Source organism: Lepidochelys kempii, unplaced genomic scaffold, assembly GCF_965140285.1.
Source record: "Lepidochelys kempii isolate rLepKem1 unplaced genomic scaffold, rLepKem1.hap1 scaffold_96, whole genome shotgun sequence".
In the NCBI taxonomy this organism is placed as follows: Eukaryota; Metazoa; Chordata; order Testudines; family Cheloniidae; genus Lepidochelys; species Lepidochelys kempii.
Window position 1 is genome coordinate 322,333 of NW_027621940.1, and position 24,035 is coordinate 346,367.

Genomic DNA, 24,035 nt, shown 5'->3' on the forward strand with positions numbered 1-24,035 from the left:
AATCAACCTAGAAGGACATTTCTCCCCTCCAGGGCGTTCCCACCCGCCTGGACAGCTGGGTTAGCCACGGCCTCTCCTTCCCACAGCCCTCCTTCCCCAGGGGAGCTCAGCCAGCCGGTGCCTTTCCACAGGCCACGGGCCTTGCCTTTGGGGAGGGGGTCTAGGTAGGACTCCTGGGTTCCATTCCCTGGCCCTGCAAGGGGAGAGGGGTCCAGTGGTTAGAGCAGGGGGCTTGGGAGCCAGGACTCCTGGGCTCTATCCCTGGCTTTCAGAAGGGAGTATGGTCTGGTGGGTTACAGGGTGGGGTACTGGGAGTCAGGACTCCCGGGTTCTCTTCCTGCCAGCATCACTTGTGCACAGATAAGGGTGGGGGGGGCGGTACAGGACGGTCAGGGGATAAGGAGCTAGGGGGGTACTTTCCCCACAACTCGCTTTATTCAGCCAATGCACAAAAGGAATCCGCAATCTCCCCCAAAGAGAAGCAGCAGCCCGTGGCTGCTGAAGGGAGGTGCACTGCAGCCCGGCACGGAGCAGAAGGGGAGGATGCCAGGCCGGGGCTCAGGGCTCCCCGATGCCTCCACCGGCCCTGGGAGCTGGGTAGCACTTGGCCTGGCTCAGGATCTCCGGCACGCCCTGGGCGTATTTCTTCACCAACGCTCTCTTCACGCAGGCGCCAGGGGAGCCACATCCAGCCGCAGTCATCCTCAGTTTGATGTCACCTGGACAGGGGAGAGACGTGATCGGGGGCTCCCAATTCTCCCCCCCGACCCTCATGAGGTCTCTCACACACTCCCCTCCCAGCAGGACTGCACCCGGCTCTGCAGGCAGAATGGGGTCTAGTGCTCAGAGCAGGGGGCCTGGAACAACGTGAGAACATAACAGAGGAACGGCCCTCCTGGGCCACCCCAAAGATCCATCTAGCCCAGTATCCTCTGGCCAATGCCAGGTGCCCCAGAGGGAATGAACAGAGCAGGGAATCATCCAGTGATCCATCCCCTGTCGCCCATTCCCAGCTCCTGGCAAACAGAGGCTAGGGCCACCTTCCCTGCCCATCCTGGCTAATAGCCACAGATGGACCTGTCCTCCAGGAACTTCTCTAGTTCCTGTTTGAACCCTGTTATAGTCTGCACCTTCACAACTTCCCCCGGCAATGAGTTCCACAGGTTTCTTGTGCGTTGTGTGAAGCAGTACTTCCTTTGGTTTGTTTTATACCTGCTGCCTGTGGTGACCCCTCGTTCTTATGTTAGGAGGAGTAAATAACACTCCTTCTCTACTTCCTCCACACGCTTCAACCTCGATCGTATGCCCCCTTAGCCGTTTCATTTCAAGGTGAAGTTACTGAGACATGAGAGGATTTTATCGCATGACAGCTCACTTTGTTTAAGAGCCTTTGGTGAGGCATGCTTTCTGAAAATCTAAGTACACTATATCCACGGGATGCCCCTTGTCCACACGCTTGTTGACCCCCTCAGAGAATTCTAGTACACTGGTGAGGCGTGATTTCCCTTTACCAAAACCATGTTGACCCTTCCCCAACAAATTATGTTCATCTATGTGGCTGACAGTTCTCTTTTTTCCTATAGTTTCAATGAGTTTGCCCAGTACCGAAGTCAGACTTATTGGCCTGAAGTTGCCGGGATCACCTCTGGAGCCCTTTTTAGAAAATTGGAGTGTCATTAGCCGTCCTCCAGCCAGTTGAGACAGAAGCTGATTTAAATGGTAGGTTACAAACCACAGTTCGTTGTTCTGTAATTTGACGTTTGAGTTCCTTCCGAACTCTTGGGCGAATCCCATCTGGTCCTGGTGACTTATTACTGTTTAATTTATCAATTTGTTGCAAAAACTCCTGTAATGACTCCTCAATCTGGGACAGTTCCTCAGATTTGTCACCAAAACGGAATGGCTCAGGTATGGGAATCTCCCTCCCAGCCTCAGCCGTGAAGACCGATGCACAGAATACATTTACTTTCTCTGCAGTGGCCTTATCCTCCTTGGGTGCTCCTTTGGCATCTCAGCAAGTAGGACTCCAGGGTTCTCTCTGCAACTCTGCCAGGGGAGTGGAGTCTAGTGGGTCAGAGCAAGGGGGGCTGGGACTGAGCCAGGACACCTGGGCTCCACCTTGTACTCTGTGTTCAGACCCCGCCCCCATCTGGAGAACTTATCCAGTGTTAATATCCCAGATTCCTCAACATAATGGTCCTCGGCGCCGGTGCAGACCAAGAGCTCCTTCTCCTTCTCCTGCCAGCCATCTGCCCCCATTTTGAAGAATGACGGGCACTGCCGGCCGTTGGGGACAGAGCTCACACTTGGCACTGACAACAGTCAGACACACACAGTCAGCCAGGGGTGGGGATTCACCACACGCTGGGCTCGATCCCAGCTACGGGAAGGGAGTGGGGTCTAGTAGTTAGAGCAGGGGGGCTGGGAGCCAGGACTCCTGGGTACTCTCCAGGCAGGTATGGCCAGAGCACGGCTCTAGGTTTGCAGCAGACACACACCTGGGATGGCCCCGGCGTTGCAGCCGTCGGTGTCACAGCAGGCGATGTTCACCCGCACGGTGACATTGTGCGGGTAGGTGAGCGAGAAGGGGCCGGGCTCACAGTTCTTGGGCTCCAGGCACGATTTACCCGTGTAGGAGAAGGAGTTTCTCTCTGTGGAAGGGAAACAGAGCATCACCTCTGAGCTCCCCAATGGACCCCCAGCTGCTCCATCCTCCCCTTTTGTTCCATCCACCCCACCCCCAACTAATCTCATCTTCCCCCCCCATCCCCGATAAAATCCTCTCTTCTGTCTGATCCTGGGCCCACAGTCACCCACTGCAATTCCCTTCTCATCCCATCCCCTGTCTATGACATTACCTTTCCAGACGGAGCAGTCCCTGCTCCTGGAGAGGAGCACAGTCTATTGTTTAGAGTAGGGGGAGGGGCTGGGAGCCAGGACTCCTGGGTTCGACTCCTGGCTTCAGGAGGACAATGGTGTCTACACTTAGTAGGAATCTTCTTTCACTCACCCAGCCTGAACTCAGCCACGACAGTGACGCAGGTCCCTTCCGAAGGGCCCAGAGCTGCAGGGGGCCGGCGCATGATTGCTCTTCGGACGCACACACCTCGCATTGCAGGGTGCTCCCTGGAGGTTGGAAAAATCCCTTCTCAGTACAAACCATGGCTCCCCACCCCTCCCCAGGCAGTGCCCGTGGGCGAAATACCACCACCAACCAACTGTGGCAGTTGTTACCATCAATGCCTCCTCACTGAACGTGTGGGCAGGCAGATCTTGGAGAAATGCCACCTGCTTTTGCAGTAGTTCTGCCCAGTTCCATTTAACTCTCCGGATGGGGAAAGGCATCTTGCTAGCTGGTCATTTGTATCTTACTCAAAACCACAGACAAGTCTGTTTCCTGCCTGAGTGTCTGTGGCTAGAATACATTTTCACCTGCTGACGTGGCTATCTGGGGTGCAGGTTGTGCCTGCGAACAAACCCCACACGTCTGTGCAAACAGAAAAAAAAGAATTTGGCTGCTCTGAAGAGGTGTTTCTGCCTGTGAACCTTTGCGGTGAACCTTTCACACACACACACATTCACACACACACACCCCGCTGTCACTCTCTGCTCCAGGCCTCTGCCTGGGATTCTTTAGTCTGCAGAAGAGAAGAATTAAGGGGGATTTGATAGCTGCTTTCCACTTCCTGAGAGGTGGTTCCAGAGTGGATGGTTCTAGACTATTCTCAGTGGTGGAAGAGGACAGGACAAGGAGTAATGGTCTCAAGTTGCAGTGGGGGAGGTTTAGGTTGGATATTAGGAAAAACTTTTTCACTAGGAGGGTGGTGAAACACTGGAATGTGTTACCTAGGGAGGTGGTAGAATCTCCTTCCTCAGAAGTTTTTAAGGTCGGGCTTGAGAAAGCCCTGGCTGGGATGATTTAATTGGGGATTGGTTCTGCTTTGAGCAGGGGGTTGGACTAGATGACCTCCTGAGGTCCCTTCCAACCCTGATATTCTATGATTCTATGATTCTAATTACCCTGTAAAGTATCTACCATCCTGATTTTCCAGAGGTGATTCCTTTACTTCTATTAAAGGTCTTCTTGTAAGGAAACTGAATGCTTTTTCATCGTTCTAAGATCCAAGGGTGTGGGTCTGTGGTCACCTATGCAATTGGTGAGGATTTTTACCAAACCTTCCCCAGGAAGTGGGGTGCAAAGGTTGGGAGGATTTTGGGGGGAAAGACATGTCCAAACTACGTTTCCCAGTAAACCCAGTTAAAGTTTGGTGGTGGCAGTGGAAATCCCGGGGCAAAGGATAAAATTAATTTGTAGCTTGGGGAAGTTTTAACCTAAGCTGGTGAAAGTAAGCTTACGAGGTTTTCATGCATGTCCCCACATCGGTACCCTAGAGTTCAGAGTGGGGAAGGAAACTTGACATACTGCATTCCAGCCGAGTTATTTTGTAATGGTGGAAATGAGAAAGGAAGCAATTTGTCAGCAGCAGTGTGGCCGTGACATTGTCCATTTTTATGGATGGTTTTGTGAGCAAGTCGTTTTTAGGTGAGGGGAAACTTGGGGTACCCAAGACACATCAGACTGCTGCAAGGGGTACAGCTGTCTGGAAAGGTCGAGTGTCACTGGCCTAGATCAAAGGCATAGCAAAGGTAGAACACTGTGTTTGGAGTTTCGATTTCATGAAAACCAATGGACCATCGTATGGATTTCCTTTCCCTGTCTCCTGTTTAATAGAATAACAACCATTCACCCTGAGCACAGCCCTGGGACTCACTGACCCAGCAAAGACGCCCGGCGATGCTAATGAAGAACTTTAGCACCAGAAAAGTGTCGACTCCAAAGCCGGGGACCATCCTGTCCTGTCAACTCTCTTCTTCCGAATTTGATTGGCCAAGTTCACCCTTGCCACTGATGCCTTCACACCTCCATCATGCATGCAAAAACTCTGGACTGGCTGAAGAGATCCCATGATCGTTAACTCTTTCCTGTCTAGAGCTTGGGAGAGTTACAGTTCAGTCAGTGAACATAAGTTTTTAATTGAAGGAGGAGAGAAAGAAAACCAATTCATCCACTTTGGTTTTTTCCAGAGCTTTCCTCTGGAAACATCACTTCAACCTCCAAATGCCTTCCCTCGCTTTTGCCAGGGTCCCAGGTGGGAGGAAGGGAACATTATCCCCAATCTTATAAACAGGGAAACTGAGGCAGAAAGAGGCAGTGTCAGACTCAGAGCCACGAATACAGCCAAGGAGTCAGATTTCAGAGTAGCAGCCGTGTTAGTCTGTATCCCCAGAAAGGACGGGAGTACTTGTGGCACCTTAGAGACGAACCAATTTATATGAATTTGTTAGTCTCTAAGTTGCTACAAGTACTCCTGTTCTTTTAAGCAAGGAGTCCTAATTGCTGCTGGCTTCCAGCCTATTCTAGACCCACCCCCTCCCTGACTTGGGGATAGAACCCAGGAGTCCTGGCTCCCAGAAATCAGACCATGTGAGTCAGTGCAATGGTGCAACAGTGTCCCCTCCTGGCCAAGCAGGGCGCGGTCCCGGCTCACCCAGCTCAGCGCGGCCCTCACGCTAGTCCCTGTGCCCAGGAATCTGCAAAACCCTCTCTGCTGCTCAGCCCTTTTCTCCCTGCACTCCTTGGGCCAGCGTGGGGTACATACACCCCAGAAGAGACCCCCCCACTCCCTCCCAGAGCCTGGGAATGATCCCAGGAGTCCTGGCAGGAATCTCAGTGCAGGGGGCAGGGGAACATTTCCAAGTAGGATGACAAGGGTGGGGGACGGTTTTCCTGGCTCCTGAGAATTGTCTGTGATTTCCAAACGTTTCCTGCTCCTCATCGGTGCTCGGCTCCCTGTGCCTAGGGGCGGATGGGACTCCCCTGTGACCAGGTGAGCAGACAGCAGGCAGAGGGGTTGGGGCGCCCACATGGTGGCCGGGCATTTTCTGCAGTGACCAGAGCAGGCAGGCAGGCAGGTTCAGAGTATCAGAGAACCATAGAAGATCAGGGTTGGAAGAGAGCTCAGGAGGTCATCTAGTCCAAACCCTGCTCAAAGCAGGACCAACCCCAACGAATTCATCCCAGCCAGAGCTGTGTCAAGCTGGGCCTTAAACACTTCAAAGGATGGAGATTCCACCCCCTCAGAAACAACTCAGAAGAACGCAGACCGCAACAAACATCGATATGATGCTAGAGTGCGTTCCCAGGAACTCCAGCCGGGGGACAGAGTCCTGCTGCGAAATTTGGGTATTGCCGGCAAACACAAGATAGCTGACGGATGAAAGGCAATACCTTACCTGGTGATGGGAAAGCTGGGAGATCTGCCAGTCTACAAGATCAAACCTGAAGACGGTCCAGGGCAAATAAAGACAGTGCATAGAAACCTTTTGCTCCCTGTGGGGGAATTGGTAAGCACCCCTTATGAGATGGGCCATGACAGGGCAGTCGGCCAGAACAGAAGAGCTAGACCAAAGCTGCCATCCAACACAGACAGCGGGACCCGGGCAGCTAACTTACCCCTATTCTGCACATCTGAGAGTGAGTCTGAGGAGAAAGACACAACCCTGGTGTATCCTGGGATGGAGACAAGATTTCAGTCTCGATCAGCTGAACGAAATGAAAGTTCTCCCTCTTCCGCCCTAAACCCCATAGCGGAATTATTTAGGCCCATTTCCGACACCCCTGTGCCGCTGATGACACACACAGGTTATTGGACAGTGGACACACAGGTAGAGGATGTCCTGGGCACCTTGGACCCTCCAGCGTTAGAACTAGGAGTGCAGGGGCCTATGCCAGTAGCCAAGGGACCCTCAAAGGAAGCCTCTCCATCCATCACTCAAGAGGATGTTCCCCCTACCTCGGCAACAGAGATTCTCAATAGACGAGACAAGGTGATAAGACCAGTAAAATGGTTAACTTATGATGCACCTGGGGTGACTAGTGAGGAGCCAATACATTTAGCACACAGGATTGTGGAAGCTCAAGTGGGCTTCCTGAGGCCCTTTGGAGGAAACCAATGAGTTGGTATAAAGGGAGTGTGATTTGTCGGGACGACAAATTCTCGGCTGGGGGGAGGATGTAAGCAGAGCCAGGATGAGCTCCACCCTGACATCTGGTGGTGAGGTGTGGCAAGTTGTGGAAAAGAACTTCAGGGGCCGATCTCATTTGCATAGGCACATCCACCCCGCCTAGAATGAGGCCATAGCTGCCCAAATGGTCACTTTGGCTGTTGTGGGATCCCCAGTGTCTCTGTTATTGGGGCAGGAAGAATAACTTGCTATTACCCTGATTATGGGAACTGTGCTTGGAACTGTACTTGGCCATTTGTTATGATGGAGGGACTCACCATCAACAAAGTAGCAGTCGCTAGGGAAGGGACATGGGTGCCAAAACTCTGTGACTGGAGAGAGGCTTGAGACAGGTATTAGTACCTGGTGGTGTGGGCCCGAAACACCAGTTGCACCTCTGTCTGTCTCTCTCCACTGTGGAATGTCAGAGCTAATTTTGGGTCTATTAAGAGTCTTGCTACAGGTACTGTGCTGAATTCACTTTGGCCTTATGGTGCACCAGCACTAAGGCTCCCACTACTTTGAGCTGGAATCACTGAGCGCTGTGTCAAGTAGTGGGGAGCCGGAAGATCTAGAGTGCAGCGGTGCTGATCGTGGACAGGCTGGCGGAGCCGTTTGTGAGACAGCGAGGCGAGCTGTGCGGAGCGGAGCTGTTCGTGAGACGGCGAGCTGTGCAGAGCAGAGCCGTTCGTGGCGGAGCGGAGCCGTTCGTGAGATGGTGGAGTGGAGCGGAGCCCTGTGGGGCAGTCAGCTTCAGGTCACGTAAGGTGCCCCTTACCTCTTTCCCCCACACACAGGCACATTTTTAGCCAGACTGGGGAGTAACACTCTGCAGATGAACTTTTGAACTCTGGGGCTGGACTTTTTGGACTTTGGGTGATTTGTGGATTGCTGGACTCAAGACGTTTGGGTTCTGGGACTCAAGAACCCGAGGGAAAGGATGTGGCCCAATTTGCTGGGGTGGGTCTTTGCTCATGGTTTGGTTAATGAACACTAGTTGTGGTGTTTTCCCAATTTAATGCTGATGTCGTTTACCTCATGTTATTAAAGATTCTCTGCTACACCGAGACTCTGTGCTTGCAAGAGGGGAAGTATCGCCTCTTTGAGGTGTCCAGGGGGTGTGTAAGATTTTCCCAGGTCACTGTGTGGGGGCTCGAGCCAGTTTTCCATTTGCTTTGATGAGAGGGAACCACTGTGTACTGAACCCGGCCCTTGCTGCTATCAACTTGGCCTGGCAGAAGGGTTACATACGCATCATCACCTTTGGAACTGTGCGCTAGGAACGTGTAGTCCCGGAACTCTTTGCCAATAAAGGTCTTAACAAATATTGAAAGACATTCATCACCCTTAAATTCCCAGGATTTTTCTGGCTTTAGGGACATCGCAAAAATGTAATTGGGCACATGCAACCCAGTCTCCTGCGTACATTGAAAATCATAAAAAATATACTTTTCTGAGGATTCGGGCTTCCTAAGGCTGTCCATAAAACAGAGGTGACTGTCTATATCTCCAACGACCAAACCCTGACCCTGCTTACAGCGCCTCCCTTTACACCGGTGCCGCTTGTCCACGTACGACGGACACTGATCACACAAAGTTTTAGACAGGCATTCAACTGGTTTTTTTTGATGCACAGTTGACATGTCTGTCTAAACACTCTTTGGGCCGACAAAACAGTCTACAGCTAGGACACCTCAGGAGCACCCCCACGCCAGAACCCCATAGTAATGTTCATCATGCAACAGGATGAAATAAGTCTTAGGGTAAAACCCCAGCCACCTTTCACTGCATACAGCACCACCTCCTAAATGCTGTTCAAACTTTGCTACGTCACTGAGCAGAACCTTCTCTGGATCTGACCACCCCAGTTTCTCATGCAACTTTCTAGCCTCTGCTAACAATTCCGCATCCGTAGGTTTATGACCGGCCATGACGGACAAGAGCCCACCCGCAAAACATAGAAATTGGTACCAGTGTAAGTCAGCTCTACTAAACATTGTCTCTTTTTTGGAATAATTTGACTACTAAGGATAGAATTTAAAACTCTTCGAGCGCCCCCACCCCTATTTTTTACAACTGTCACAATGAGGCGCAATGTCCCATCGACATGCAATTCTCTATCGCTCTGTAGCAGCTTTGAGGTCTGGTTTAAGAAATCCTCAGCGGACAGCTCATCCCTACTTCTTCTGACTGAAAACAAAGGGTCAGTTCAATGACAGCTCTCTAAACATAACTGTACATAATCATCAGGGCCTACCCTACCATTAATGTCATCGAGAACTAGCTGTATCCCTCTGTGTATGGCTTCAACAACCTCTTCAGCTTCAGCTGAATTTATTTCCTCAAGATTGACAAAACAAAACTCCTCACAATACACTGACCCCCCAAATCTAGGTAATTCACGTTGCCAACTTCTCACTCTCTCCATATAGATCTCTGCATTTTCAGGGTTACTTGGGGGTTCCTCTACAGAACCATCAGTTTTCAGAGTAGCAGCCGTGTTAGTCTGTATTCGCAAAAAGAAAAGGAGGACTTGTGGCACCTTAGAGACTAACCAATTTATTAGAGCATAAGCTTTCGTGAGCTACAGCTCACTTCCTCAGATGCATATCGTGGAAACTGCAGCAGGCTTTATATATACACAGAGAATATGAAACAATACCTATTCCCACCCCACTGTCCTGCTGGTAATAGCTTATCTAAAGTGATTTCCAGCACAAATCCAGGTTTTCTCACCCTCCACCCCCCCACACAAATTCACTCTCCTGCTGGTGATAGCCCATCCAAAGTGACAACTCTTTACACAATGTGCATGACAATCAAGCTGGGCTATTTCCTGCATAAATCCAGGTTCTCACATCCCCCCCACCCCCATACACACACAAACTCACTCTCCTGCTGGTAATAGCTCATCCAAACTGACCACTCTTCAAGTTAAAATCCAAGTTAAACCAGAACATCTGGGGGGGGGGGTAGGAAAAAACAAGAGGAAACAGGCTACCTTGCATAATGACTTAGCCACTCCAAGTCTCTATTTAAGCCTAAATTAATAGTATCCAATTTGCAAATGAATTCCAATTCAGCAGTTTCTCGCTGGAGTCTGGATTTGAAGTTTTTTTGTTTTAAGATAGCGACCTTCATGTCTGTGATCGCGTGACCAGAGAGATTGAAGTGTTCTCCGACTGGTTTATGAATGTTAAACCATCAGTGACATAAATGCCATCAGTGGCATCTTCTACATCCCATACTAATTGAGAGTCAGACTCTGAGACGCCTCTGTGAGGGTCATTGGGAGTAGATGGGGCCCCCGTCTAGAGAGCCCTCTGGGGAATTTTCTAAACCAGAGTCTGATTTCGCCTCCCCATTTTCAGACATGCCAGTTGATGCCCCCTACCGGAGGCTCTCATCTTTTTGGGTTTTTTTCCTCATTACCTCTTTAGCCCTTCTTAAAATTTTTACAGCGACCCTGGCCTGGATCTTTTTGGCAGCCATCTGTTTATCCCCCAAGCGCTGTCCGCCCTTTTGTTTACACATGAGCTGACGTGCACCCTTCAGGGTACCCCTTTCCACACCTAGTCATGCCTGATCAGAGCCACCCTTTCCAGACCCCCTTTCTTTTAGGCCCCCTGAGGATTCAGCATCCATCAGTTTTCTGAACAAAGCATCGTATTTTTTCCAAATCTTTTGAGAATGCTGTTGTTTTAGACCCCCCGAGGATACAGCGTCCATCAGTTTTCTGAATGAAGCATCAAACTCTTCCAAAATACGAGAATATGGGGGATCTGTGACAAGCTTATGGTTTTGGGAGAATGGCTTATCAATCCTTGGTTTTTTGTTCACAACCCCGAGAGCGCCTGCTCCGGGTTTGGAATGTGTGTGTTTCTGGGCACATTCAGAGCCCCTAGCGTGCGTGCTCTGGGTTTGTGAACGTGGGCGTTTTCGCTCACAGTTTTCTCAGGGCTCGGTGTGGCGGTGGCCGCTGAGGAACTGGAGTTGTGTTTGCATGGGTGTTTTTTACCAGAGTGTTTGTTTTGTCCTTGGCTTTGACGTAAATGAGGTTTGGACTGGCCTGATGCTTCATCTGCTCTCTTGTGCTGTTTTGCCTTGTTAAAGGTCTCAAAGCAGATTCCTGGTTCTTTGGTGGTTCTCGGGGTTGTGTCCTGGTAGCTCCCACTACAGCCTTGTCAGAAGGGCTGCACCTGACTGATTGGGACGGGGGGAAAAATGCATTTTGTACAAAAACGTAACTTTGCCAGCTTTCTCACCCACACCTATGTATTTACTTAAAATACAAAACCTCATAAATTAACCAGACTGTCAAGGTTCCTCCCCCACTCTGAACTCTAGGGTACAGATGTGGGGACCTGCATGAAAAACCTCCTAAGCTTATCCTTACCAGCTTAGGTCAAAACTTCCCCAAGGTACAAAATATTCCACCCGTTGTCCTTGGACTGGCCGCTACCACCACCAAACTAATACTGGTTACTGGGGAAGAGCTGTTTGGACGCGTCCTTCCCCCCAAAATACTTCCCAAAACCCTGCACCCCACTTCCTGGACAAGGTTTGGTAAAAAGCCTCACCAATTTGCCTAGGTGACTACAGACCCAGACCCTTGGATCTTAAGAACAATGAACAATCCTCCCAACACTTGCACCCCCCCTTTCCTGGGAAATGTTGGATAAAAAGCCTCACCAATTTGCATAGGTGACCACAGACCCAAACCCTTGGATCTGAGAACAATGAAAAAGCATTCAGTTTTTTACAAGAAGACTTTTAATAAAAAATAGAAGTAAATAGAAATAAAGAAATCCCCCCTGTAAAATCAGGATGGTAGATATCTTACAGGGTAATTAGATTCAAAAACATAGAGAACCCCTCTAGGCAAAACCTTAAGTTACAAAAAAGATACACAGACAGAAATAGTTATTCTATTCAGCACAATTCTTTTCTCAGCCATTTAAAGAAATCATAATCTAACACATACCTAGCTAGATTACTTACTAAAAGTTCTAAGGCTCCATTCCTGGTCTATCCCTGGCAGAAACCAGCATACAGACAGACACAGACCCTTTGTTTCTCTCCCTCCTCCCAGCTTTTGAAAGTATCTTGTCTCCTCATTGGTCATTTTGGTCAGGTGCCAGCGAGGTTACCTTTAGCTTCTTAACCCTTTACAGGTGAGAGGAGCTTTCCCCTGGCCAGGAGGGATTTCAAAGGGGTTTACCCTTCCCTTTATATTTATGACACAGACTAATAAGCAAAATATATTTACCCAGCTTCATCCATCCATCCGTCACTGATACTGATGAATTTTTCTTTTCAGTTGTCTCTTTCCTTTTTCTTTTGAGGTTGTTTACCCCCTCACGTTTTGACCGTACTGTAAAGCAAACAACATTCTAATAAGACACATGAAACTATCTAGTAAACTTTAAAATCAAAAAATATTCATTAGGGTGTTTTTTCTATTTAAAAAAGTCATAGCTTTAAAACAAAATAATCCATTTCAGGGTGTACAAGCAACACAGGTTTTGAGTTTATTTCTACCGCTTTAAAAACAACCCCCACAAATATATATATATATATAATACATTTTAAAATACATCTCATTTTGCAAAGTAAAAACCCTGTTAATTGGAAACACACCATCACCATCACTTTGTAGACATATACTTTTTAAAAACCACCTATGTTTTACACATACACACACACACAGAGCAGTTTAAAACCCTGTTTGCAACAAAATACTTTTCAATAAAACCACATGCTTTTAAAGAGACCCCTGGTTGTTCTGTCCCCCGCCCCAGCCATGTGTGCTTGGAGCCTTTGGGTTAAAAAACAAGCCAAAATGTTAGTTAGTATTAGCCCCCAAATCCCTATTCATCCTATGTAATACCTGAAGTTATTAAGCAAAACTACAGTTAAAAATGTTTTTTTTTTACCTTGGCCTGGTGATGAACTGCAACTTAAAGTTACTGGCTCCATGCTAAACAGATCACACTGCAATAAAGATAGGCACCATTATTTACTAAGACAGCATGGCCAAAGCATGGCATTATCTAATAAATATATATTTTTTTCAGAGTTAAAAACAGGGAACATACCTCCTCTTGCAGTCCAGCAGCAATTCAAGAGAGTTTCTGTTGAAAGAGAAAGTCTCCAAGCTATCTGAGGTTTTTAGACCATCCTAACTCTTTTGTTTCAAAATAGTTAGCAGGTTGATTGGATCACCCCTCCCTAGCATTCCCTTTTGTGATCTGGGGGGAATAAGTTTTCTGCACAATTGGCCTGCTTTTCTTTTTTAAGTTCAAATACATATTTTTCCCCCACCCCTGTAGGGCCTTCTTACAATAACCGTTTCAAGTGAGAGACCCTTTGCAGATATCAATGAATGTCTTGGGGCTTGTGTTTTTTGTTGTTGTTGTTTTTTTTAAACATGTGTCTTTCATGCTTAAAGTTGGGTGGGGTGGGGTGCTTTCTAGAAAAAGTGCCCCATGGCCTTCACCCCACTCCTGGGTCATATTTAAACTGGCCTATAGCGTTCTGCCAACTCCAGGGGTTATATTTAAACTGTCCAATAGCATCTGCGAACTCCTGAGGTTTTATTTCATTTCATATTAATCAGAACTCACCATCCTCACCCACCCATCTCCCTGACGATGGGTGCACCCCCCCCCCCCGCATCAAAATTAACCCTATGGCCACAAGGGTGAGTAATCACAGTCACTCTGGCTATTCAGTGAGGGGGGTGGTTAAACCCATTCAGTTCAACAGGATAAGTCAGCTCTATTGTCCTCAACCACATGTCTGAACAATCCCTGTTTGTTTTATTGTAAACACGTTTTTAGGATATTTTTTCCCCTTCCACAACATACATTTCAGCTTTTTTTTTTTTTTTTTTTTTGCTGTCAGTGGGTCTTTCTCTTACACAAAAGACACAAGAGCGAGGTGCTCACAAACAATTTTTTATTTAAAAGACATACAGCTCCTTTAAAACAAACCACAATACTCCATTAAAAAAAAAAAGAAAGAAAGAAAGAAAGAAAACCTTTAAACTCCCTTAAGGGCCAGAGCCGTTTTAACAGAAATACAGAGAGTCATAAAGCCCTTTTCAATAGATTTTATTTTGAATTTACAGCTACCAAGTTTTATATCGCATGTTTGGCCCCTCGCCATTTTCTAACTTAATCCTTATAGATTTCTTACAAATAGCCATTTTCTTAAGCAGGGTTCTGTAACTTTTTGTGCGGACCAGCTGGTCAATATAACTGTCTAAGCAGGCATCTTCCGGTTTGGCCATTTTCTTTAAAACACAGCCAGGGTCTCCACTGAATTGCACAGCATTTATCAAGGTCACCCCTTGCGCTAAATGTTCTTGGGTTAGACACAGACAGTGCGTAGCATAACCTATGGCAATCACAGTGGTTAATAAGCTTTCCAAACCCAGCTCAGCACACAGGCCCCGGAGCTGGCAGTTTATATCCACTGAAGTCCAAGTCACACAGTCATGGTGCCGCTGGCCTGGCACATCTATGACACAGCCCTCAAAATCTTCAAAAAGCTTTTCCCTGAGACAGTGATTAAGAACAGCATAAACAGCAACGCGTACAATAGTCCGCATGACTTTTTTACGCTCACGACGTGACACTGGCTCAGTCAGTTCCATGCCAAGCCTCCTCCTAAACTCCTCCTAGCCGTCATCCTCGGAGTCCTCTTCAACATTTTGTATCGGCGTTGAGCAAAAACAAGGGGGGCCCAGTTCATCCTTGCCGCTTGGTGCAACGCTGTCCAGGGTCTCCGGGTCCTCTAGAACGGCATCATCGAGCTGTCGAGAGATTTTTTTCAAAAAAGGAACAGCGTAAGCACCCCACTGCTTGGTTTTTGATTTACACAATCCCTGGTTCCTAGCCCCCCATTACACACCCCCACCCCGACCGTCACCTCTTAAACATTCATTTACCTGAGCCACGTCCTTTGCAGTCACCTTGTCTGCCCGTAACTCCCCCAAGCCATGATCACCTTCCACCTCTCGGGGGGTGGACAACAAGAGGCCATCACGCTCATCGCGGTGCCTCACAAGCAGCCGGGTTTCGGGGTCCCGTGTGTGCATCAACGGTTGGGCCAAAGGGCTCCCCTCAGTTGCCCCCGTCTCCTCCTTGGAACTCTTGCTGATGTAACGCTTTCTCTGCGGTTTGTCGAAGGCCCTTGGGGCTAAAACAAAGTCCGAAGTTCCCACAGGGGTGGTGAAGGAGTCCATGTTTCCACGATTTCTAAAACACGAGCTCTTGGTAAAAGACAGCCTCTTCTGCCCGACGCTGGGACTTATGGGGTGATGGTGCTGCGTTCTGATTGGCAGAGGGGGTCATATGCCCCTCTTCTGGGCGGTTCACCCCATCCCAGAACCTGCCCTATTTTGGTCAAATCTGCTCTCGGGGCGGCCTGATTGGCAGACGTTGGTGGGAGGAGGAGTTGTTAGAGGGGTCACACTAATCATTTCCAGATGGGTCACCCTGCCCCCGGAACTCATCCTGATTGGTCAGATCTCCTCTTGGTCCTATAGGGACAAAACCCCTCCTGATTGGTAGAGGGTGGGAGGAGGAGTTGTTAGAGGGGTCACAAGACCCACTTCCGGGGAGGACATACTGCCCTGAAACTCGCCCTGATTGGTCAAATCTCCTATTGGGGGAAGTCCTACTGGGGCGAAACCTCTCCTGGTTGGTAGAGGGCAGTGGGAGAACTTGTTAGAGGGGTCACATGACATACCTTGCTTCCGGTCTTGTGGCAGCCTTGACCCCGGAAGTAATACCCCATTGGGGTGGGACTTCCGGTGGGAGCCAGAGGTCAAGGGCTAAGTGGTCAAGGGGCGGAGTTAGGGTTTGATTGACTGTAGGGCCATTATACTACTAACCTCACTGGCACCTGACCAAAATGACCAATGAGGAGATAAGATACTTTCAAAAGCTGGGAGGAGGGAGAAAAACAAAGGGTCTGTGTCTGTCTGTGTGATGCTTTTGCTGGGGACAGAACAGGAATGGACTCTTAGAACTTAGTAACAGGTTTCAGAGTAACAGCCGTGTTAGTCTGTATTCGCAAAAAGAAAAGGAGGATTTGTGGCACCTTAGAGACTAACCAATTTATTTGAGCATAAGCTTTCGTGAGCTACAGCTCACTTCATCGGATGCATACTGTGGAAACTGCAGCAGATATTATATACACACAGAGATCATGAAACAACACCTCCTCCCACCCCACTGTCCTGCTGGTAATAGCTTATCTAAAGTGATCATCAAGTTGGGCCATTTCCAGCACAAATCCAGCACAGTGATCCATCCCCTGTCGCCCATTCCCAGCTTCTGGCAAACAGAGGCTAGGGCCACCATCCCTGCCCTATAGCCACAGATGGACCTGTCCTCCAGGAACTTCTCTCGTTCCTGTTTGAACCCTGTTATAGTCTTCGCCTTCACAACATCCCCCGGCAATGAGTTCCACAGGTTGACTGTGCGTTGTGTGAAGCAGTACTTCCTTTTGTTTGTTAAAAACGTGCTGCCTGTGGTGACCCCTCGTTCTTATGTTAGGAGGAGTAAATAACACTTCCTTATTTCCTTCCTCCACACCCTTCAACCTTCTCTAGACCTCGATCATATCCCCCTTAGCCGTCTCTTTTCCAGGCTCAATAGTACCACTCTTATTAATCTCTCCTCATATGGCAGCCGTTCCATCCCCCTCATCATTTTCGTTGGGCTTTTCTGAAGCTTTTCCAATTCCCTTATCTCTCTTCTGAGAGGGGGCGACCACATCCGCATTCAGTGTTCTACTTGTGGGCATCCCATGGATTTATATTGAGGCAACACGCTCTTTTCTGTCCTATTCTCTGTCCCTTTATGAATGATTCCCAGCATTCTGTTCACTTCTTTCACGGCTGCTACAAATGGAGTGGATGATTTCAGAGAACTCTCCACAATGACTCCAAGATCTTTCTTGAGTGGTAAAATTTGACCCATCATTGTATATGTCTACTTGGGATAACGTTTGCCCATGTGCATTACTTTGCATTCATCAACATTGAATTTCATCTGCCGTTTTGTTGCCCAGTCACCCTGTTCTGAGAGACCCTTTAGTACCTCTTCACAGTCTGCTTTGGACTTCACTATCTTGAGTAGCTTTGTATCTTCTGCAAATTTTGCCACCTCACTATTTACCCTTTTTTCCAGAACATTTCGGAATATGGTGAATAGGACTGGGCCCAGTGCAGATCCCTGGGGGACTCCCACTATTTACCTCTCTCCCTTCTGAAAACTGACCATTTCTTCCTACCCTTTTTTCCCTATCTTTTAACCAGTTACTGAGCCATGAGAGGATTTTATCCCATGACAGCTCACTTTGCTTAAGAGCCTTTGGTGAGGGACGCTTTCTGAAAATCTAAGTACACTATATCCACGGGATCCCCCTTGTCCACACGCTTGTTGACCCCCTCAGAGAATTCTAGTACATTGGTGAGGCGTGATTTCCCTTTACCGAAACCATGTTGACCCTTCCCCAGCAAATTATGTTCATCTATGTGGCTGTCAGTTCTCTTCTTTCCTATAGTTTCAATGAGTTTGCCCAGTACCGAAGTCAGACTTATTGGCCTGTTGTAGCTGGGATCACCTCTGGAGCCCATTTTAGAAATTGGCGTCTCATTAGCCATCCTTCAGCCATTTGGGACAGAAGCTGATTTAAATGGTAGGTTACAAACCACAGTTAGTAGTTCTGTAATTTGACGTTTGAGTTCCTTCCGAACTCTTGGGCAAATCCCATCTGGTCCTGGTGACTTATTACTGTTTAATTTATCAATTTCTTGCAAAAACTCCTGTAATGACTCCTCAATCTGGGACAGTTCCTCAGATTTGTCACCAAAACAGAATGGCTCCGGTTTGGGAATCTCCCTCCCAGCCTCAGCCGTGAAGACTGATGCAGAGAATTCATTTACTTTCTCCGCAGTGGCCTTATCCTCCTTGGGTGCTCCTTTGGCATCTCAGCAAGTAGGACTCCAGGGTTCTCTCTGCAACTCTGCCAGGGGAGTGGAGTCTAGTGGGTCAGAGCAAGGGGGGCTGGGACTGAGCCAGGACACCTGGGCTCCACCTCGTACTCTGTGTTCAGACCCCGCCCCCATCTGGAGGACTTACCCAGTGTTAACACCCCATAATCCTCAACACAATGGTCCTCGGCGCCGGTGCAGGCCAAGAGCTCCTTCTTCTTCTGCCAGTGATCTGCCCCCGATTTGAAGAATGACAGGCACTGCCGGCCGTTGGGGACGGAGCTCACAGTTGGCACTGAGAACAGTCAGACACACACAGTCAGCCAGGGGTGGGGAGTCACCACACCCTGGGCTCTATCCCAGCTCAGGGAAGCGAGTGGGGTCTAGTGGTTAGGGATGGGGGCTTTGGGCTGGCACCCAGGACTCCTGGGTTCTCTCCAGGCAGGTGTGGCCAGAGCAGGGCTCTAGGCTTGCAGCAGACACACACCTGGGATGGCCCCGGCGTTGCAGCCGTCGGTGTCACAGCAGGCGATGTTCGCCCGCACGGTGACATTGTGCGGGTAGGTCAGCGAGAAGGGGCCGGGCTCACAGTTCTTGGGCTCCAGGCACGACTTGCCCGTGTAAGAGAAGGAGTTTCCCTCTGTGGAAGGGAAACAGAGCATCACCTCTGAGCTCCCCAATGGACCCCCAGCTGCTCCATCCTCCCCTTTTGTTCCATCCACCCCACCCCCAACTAATCTCATCTTCCCTCCGACCCCCGATAAAATCCTCTCTTCTGTCTGATCCAGGCCCCACAGCCACCCACTGCAATTCCCCATCTCATCCCATCCCCCGTCTATGACATTACCTTTCCAGACTGGGCAGTCCCTGCTCCTGGAGAGGAGCAGAGTCTATTGGTTAGAGTAGGGGGAGGGGCTGGGAGCCAGGACTCCTGGGTTCCACCCCTGGCTTCAGGAGGACAATGGTGTCTACACTTAGTAGGAATCTTCTTTCACTCACCCAGCCTGATCTCTGCCATGACAGTGATGCAGGTCCCTTCCGAGGGGGCGCAGGGCTGCAGGGGGCCGGAGCACGATTGCTCTCTGGACGCACACACCTCGCATTGCAGAGCGCTCCCTGGAGGTTGGGAAAATCCCTTCTCAGTACAAACCCCGGCTCCCCACCCCTCCCCAGGCAGTGCCCGTGGGCGAAATACCACCAAGAACCAAGAGGTGGCGCTGTGGGAGTTGTTACCACCAATGCCTCCTCACTGAACGTGTGGGCAGGCAGATCTTGGAGAAATGCCACCTGCTTTTTCAGCAGTTCTGCCCAGTTCCATTTAACGCTCCGGATGGGGAAAGGCATCTTGCTAGCTGGTCATTTGTATCTTACTCAACACTGCAGACAAGTCTGTTTGCTGCCTGAGTGTCTGTGGCTAGAATTCATTTTCATCTTCTGACGTGGCTATCTGGGGTGCAGCATGTGCCTGCGAACAAACCCCACACGTCTGTGTAGGCAGAAAAACAAGAATTCAGCTGCTCTGAGGAGGGGTTTCTGCCTGGCTTTGCGGTGAACTTTTCACACACACACACACACACCCCGCCGTCACTCTCTGCTCCAGGCCTCTGCCTCTCAGAGTTACGTCAGCTCAGCCACACTCGACTTCAGCCCACTTTTCATCGCTAATCCTGCCAATTCTCTTCTTCAGAATATGATTGACGCTTGTTAAGACTCTGGATAGATGGCTGTGTGCCTCCAGCAAGTGATCCCAGGAGCATCAACTCTTTCCTCTCCAGAGAGTGGGGGCCTTAGAATTCATAATGTGAGCATAAGGCTTTTTAAGAAAGAAAGAAAGAAAGAAAGAAAGAAAGAAAGAAAGAAAGAAAGAAAGAAAGAGAAAAATTTTCCCACTTTGGTTTTTTTCGAGTTTTCATGTGGAAGCATCAATTAAACCTCAGAACGCCTTCCCCTGCCCCTTCTATGTCCCTAGATGGTAGCAAAGTGATCTTATCCCCATCTAAGAAATAGGGAAACTCAGGTAGAAAAAAGATGTGTTCAATTCAGGGTTAGAAGAAAGATAACAGCCGAGAAGTCCTCACTCCTGACACCCAGCCCACTCTAACCCACGAGACCCCACTCCTCTTTCCGAGCCACGGACAGAACCTGGGAGTCCTGATTTGCAGCCATCTCTGCTCAAACTCACTACACCCCAGCCCTCTTCCACAGCTGGGGAATGAACCCAGGAGTCCTGGCAGGAATCTCAGTGCTGGTGGGCAGGGGAACATTTCCAAGCAGGATTACAAGTGGACGGGGGTGGTGCTCCTCATCAGGATGACCCCAAGCCTGGGCGAGAGCTGGAGGAGGAATGAGAAGAAGGAAGGACAGACGGACTCAGACCCGCTGGCCAGACCCCTAGCGTTGGCTGTGGGAGTCCCAAGCTCCAATCCCTGCTCTCCCCGAGTCAGCCGGGGGACGTGGCCCCGGGTTTTCCTCTCACTGCTTTTACCCACAAATTCCATCCTGACCCCAGAATCCGCTATCGACAGCGGTACGTTCCCCAAGTAAATTCCCGACCCCCCCACCCGGCTCCCTGTGCCCGGGGACGGACGGGACTCACCTGTGGCCAGGAGAGCGGACAGCAGGCAGAGGGGCAGAGCCACCCACATGGTGCCCGGGTGTTTGCTGCAGTGAGCAGAACAGCGAGGAAGGATCTGGCTGTGGTTTTATCCGGCAGGATGGCAAATACCTGCCCCTTGGGGGATCGGCTGGGGCTGCCCCATGACATCCTGGTGGACCCGGAGATGGGAGATTTCACAGCCTTGCATGTGACACTGGCTGATCAGGTGATGCCAATGTGTACTGATGCCAATTCCCTTGTGCATTAGTGGAGATCAGTGGTTCTCAGCCAGGGGTCCGTGTACTCCAGGGGTACACACAGGTCTTCCGGGGGGTACATCAGCTTATCTTGATGTTTGCCTCATTTTACAACAGGCCAGATATAAAGCACTAGTGAAGTCAACGCGAGCTAAAATTTCCTGACACAATGACTTGTTTGTGCAGCTCTATGTACTGTCCACTGAAATGTAAGTGCAATATTTATATCCCAGTGGAGTTATTTTATAATTACACAGTGGAACTGAGAAAGGAAGCTATTTGTCAGTCACGATGTGGCCGTGACACTTATGTATTTTTAGAATAACATAAGAAAGGAGCTGTCATAAATATAAAGGGAAGGGGAACCACCTTTCTGTCCCCGGTGCTGTAAAATCCCTCGTGGCCAGAGGCAAAACACTTTCACCTGTAAAGGGTTAAGAAGCTAAGGCAACCTTGCTGGCACCTGACCCAAAATGACCAATGAGGAGACAAGATACTTTCAAATCGGGAGTGAGGGAAACAAAGAGACTGCTTGTCTGTGTGATCTTTTGCTGGAACAGCTCAGGAATGGAGTCTCAGAACTTCTGTTAGTTAGTAAGTAATCTAGCTAGAAATGCGTTAGATTTCCTTTTGTTCAATGGCTGGTAAAATAAGCTGTGCTGGAGGGAATGAATATTCCTGGTTTGGTGTCTTTTTGTAACTTAAGGTTTTGCCAAGAGGATTCTCTATGTTTTGAATTTGATTACCCTGGAAGGTATTTACCATCCTGATTTTACAGGGGTGATTCTTTCACCTTTTCTTTCATTCAAATTCTTCTTTTAAGAACCTGTTTGCTTTTTCATTGTTCTGAAGATCCAAGGGTTTGGGTCTGTGTTCACTTGTACAAATTGGGGAGGATTCTTATCAAGCCTTCCCCAGGAAAGGGGGTGTAGGACTTGGGGTGATATTTTGGGGGAAGACGTCTCCAAGTGGGCTCTTTCCCTGGTCTTTGTGTAAGACGCTTGGTGGTGGCAGCGTACGGTTCAAGGACAAGGCAAAGTTTGTACCTTGGGGAAGTTTTTAACCTAAGCTGGTAAGAATAAGCTGAGGGGGTCTTTCCTGCGGGTCCCCACATCTGTACCCTCGAGTTCAGAGTGGGGAAGGAACCCTGACAGGGCCACACTGGGTCAGACCAAAGGTCCATCTAACCCAGTATCCTGTCTTCCGACAGTGGCCAATGCCAGCTGCCCAGAGGGAATGAACAGAACAGGTAATCAAACATCAAGTGTTCCATCCCCTGTCATCCATTCCCAGCTTCTGGCAAACAGAGGCTAAGGACACCATCCCTACCCAGCCTGGCTAATAGCCATTGATAGCCCTATCCTCCATGAATTTATCTAGCTCTTTTTTGAACCCAGTTTACTTTTGGACTTTGCACATTCCTCTGGCAAGGAATTCCACAGGTTGATGGTGCATTATGTGAAAAAACACTTCCCTTTGTTTTTTTAAACCTACCGCCTCTTAATTTCATTTGCTGGCCCCTAGTTCTTATGTTATGAGAAGGAGTAAATAACACTTCCTTATCTACTTTCTCCACACCACTCATGATTTTCTAGACCTCTCTCCTATCCCCCCTTGTCCGTCTCTTTTCCAAGCTGAAAAGTCCCACTCTTATGAATCTCTCCTCACGGAAGCTGTTCCATCCCCCTAATAATTTTATGACCCTTTCCTGAATCTTTTCCAATTCCGATATCTCTTTTATACGCTGGGGTGACCACATCTCCACACAGTTTTCAAGAATGGGAGTAGCATGGATTTACATAGGGGCAATATGACATTTATTGTCTCATTATCTCTCCCTTTCTTAATGATTCCCAACATTCTGTTCTCTTTTTTGACATGCACTGCGTACTGTGAACTATCCACTGTGACTCCAAGATCTCTTTCTTGACTGGGAACAGCTAATTTAGACTCCATGTCTGGTTTTGGAAGCAAGTAGCTTTAAGTGAGGGGAAACTTGGGCTATGCAAGACACATCAGACTGCCACAAGGGGTACAGCGGTCTGGAAAGGTCGAGAGCCCCTGGCCTAGATCAAAGGCATGGCGAAGGTAGAACAGTGTGTTTGGAGTTTCGATTTCATGAAAACCAGTGGGCCGTGGTATGGTTTTCCCTTCCCCGTCTGCTGTTTTAGCGGAGTAACAACCATTCACCCTGAGAACAGCCCTGGGACTCACTGACCCAGCAGAGACGGTGGAGGGATGCTAAGGAGGAACTTTCGCACCAGGAAAGTGCTGAGTCCAAAGGCAGGGGCCATCGTGTGTGCTGACCAACGCGTTCCTCCCTCCCCGCATCGAAGGCAAAGCCCACGTGGGTGGGGGCCCTGCCAGCTTGTTCTCTGGGAGAAGAAGCTGTAAGGATGGATTCAGGGAAGGATCCTGCCTCGCTGGGCTGGCTGGACTCTTACAGGGACCGGAACCGGATGCAAAGCGGGGATCCCTGGAGACGGATTGGGGGCACCTGAAAAGACTTGGGAGAATGGCAGGTTCTTCCATCACTGCCACCGTTTGGAATTACAGACTGCGACTCACCCGGGCATGAATTTTACCTGCTTTAACCCCTTGTGACCCTCATTCCCTTTCCTTAGCTCACGACCCTTTAGCGAGTTTCCTACAGACCTGGCTGCCAGCGTTGCCTTTGGTGGAGGATCTGGGGTCCCGTGGCTCTGGGGTAAGTGACCGGTCTCCTGGGGCTGGGAACAACCTGGGTGGGCTGGTTTGGGGTGTACGTGACCTTTCCTCACAAAGTCCGGCTTGTCTGAGAGTCTCTGAGGGGACTGGCTGTGACTCCGGGGTCAGACGGGGGCAGCGATCCAGGAGTTCACACTGGGTGAAATCTGCTCACAGAGCACCACTGGTTGGGGGGATCTGCCCTGTTTCCTGACACCTTCTCTGAGCCCGGCACTCCCAGTGGAGCCGCTCCAGAGAGCGGGACGAACTGAGCCCTGCAAAATCAACCTAGAAGGACATTTCTCCCCTCCAGGGCGTTCCCGCCCGCCTGGACAGCTGGGTGAGCCACGGCCTCTCCTTCCCACAGCCCTCCTTCCCCTGGGGAGCTCAGCCAGCCGGT

General features: G+C 49.4%; 1 protein-coding gene across 1 annotated transcript; it reads right to left on the minus strand.

The window, feature by feature from the left end:
• Positions 1-436: 436 nt before the first annotated feature.
• LOC144930096 (phospholipase A2 inhibitor and Ly6/PLAUR domain-containing protein-like) lies at positions 437-23,223 on the minus strand. The gene is made up of 6 exons (XM_078851090.1): positions 23,144-23,223; positions 20,673-20,770; positions 19,076-19,192; positions 18,564-18,716; positions 18,225-18,371; positions 437-719 (listed from the first exon to the last, which is right to left on the minus strand). Exons 1-6 carry the CDS (start codon positions 23,221-23,223, stop codon positions 559-561), a joined length of 756 nt encoding a protein of 251 aa, XP_078707216.1. The 3' UTR covers positions 437-558.
• Between the last annotated feature and the right edge of the window lie 812 nt (positions 23,224-24,035).

Bases quoted from the DNA above. Each gene is read 5' to 3' on its own strand.
- LOC144930096 (XM_078851090.1), bottom strand. From the start codon at position 23,223: ATGGCCCCTGCCTTTGGACTCAGCACTTTCCTGGTGCGAAAGTTCCTC. The intron at 18,717-19,075 runs GTGAGTGAAAGA...TCCCTTCCACAG, and splicing joins CATGGCAGAGATCAGGCTGG to AGGGAAACTCCTTCTCTTAC. The intron at 720-18,224 runs GTAAGTCCTCCA...TCCCCTGTCCAG, and splicing joins TTATGGGGTGTTAACACTGG to GTGACATCAAACTGAGGATG.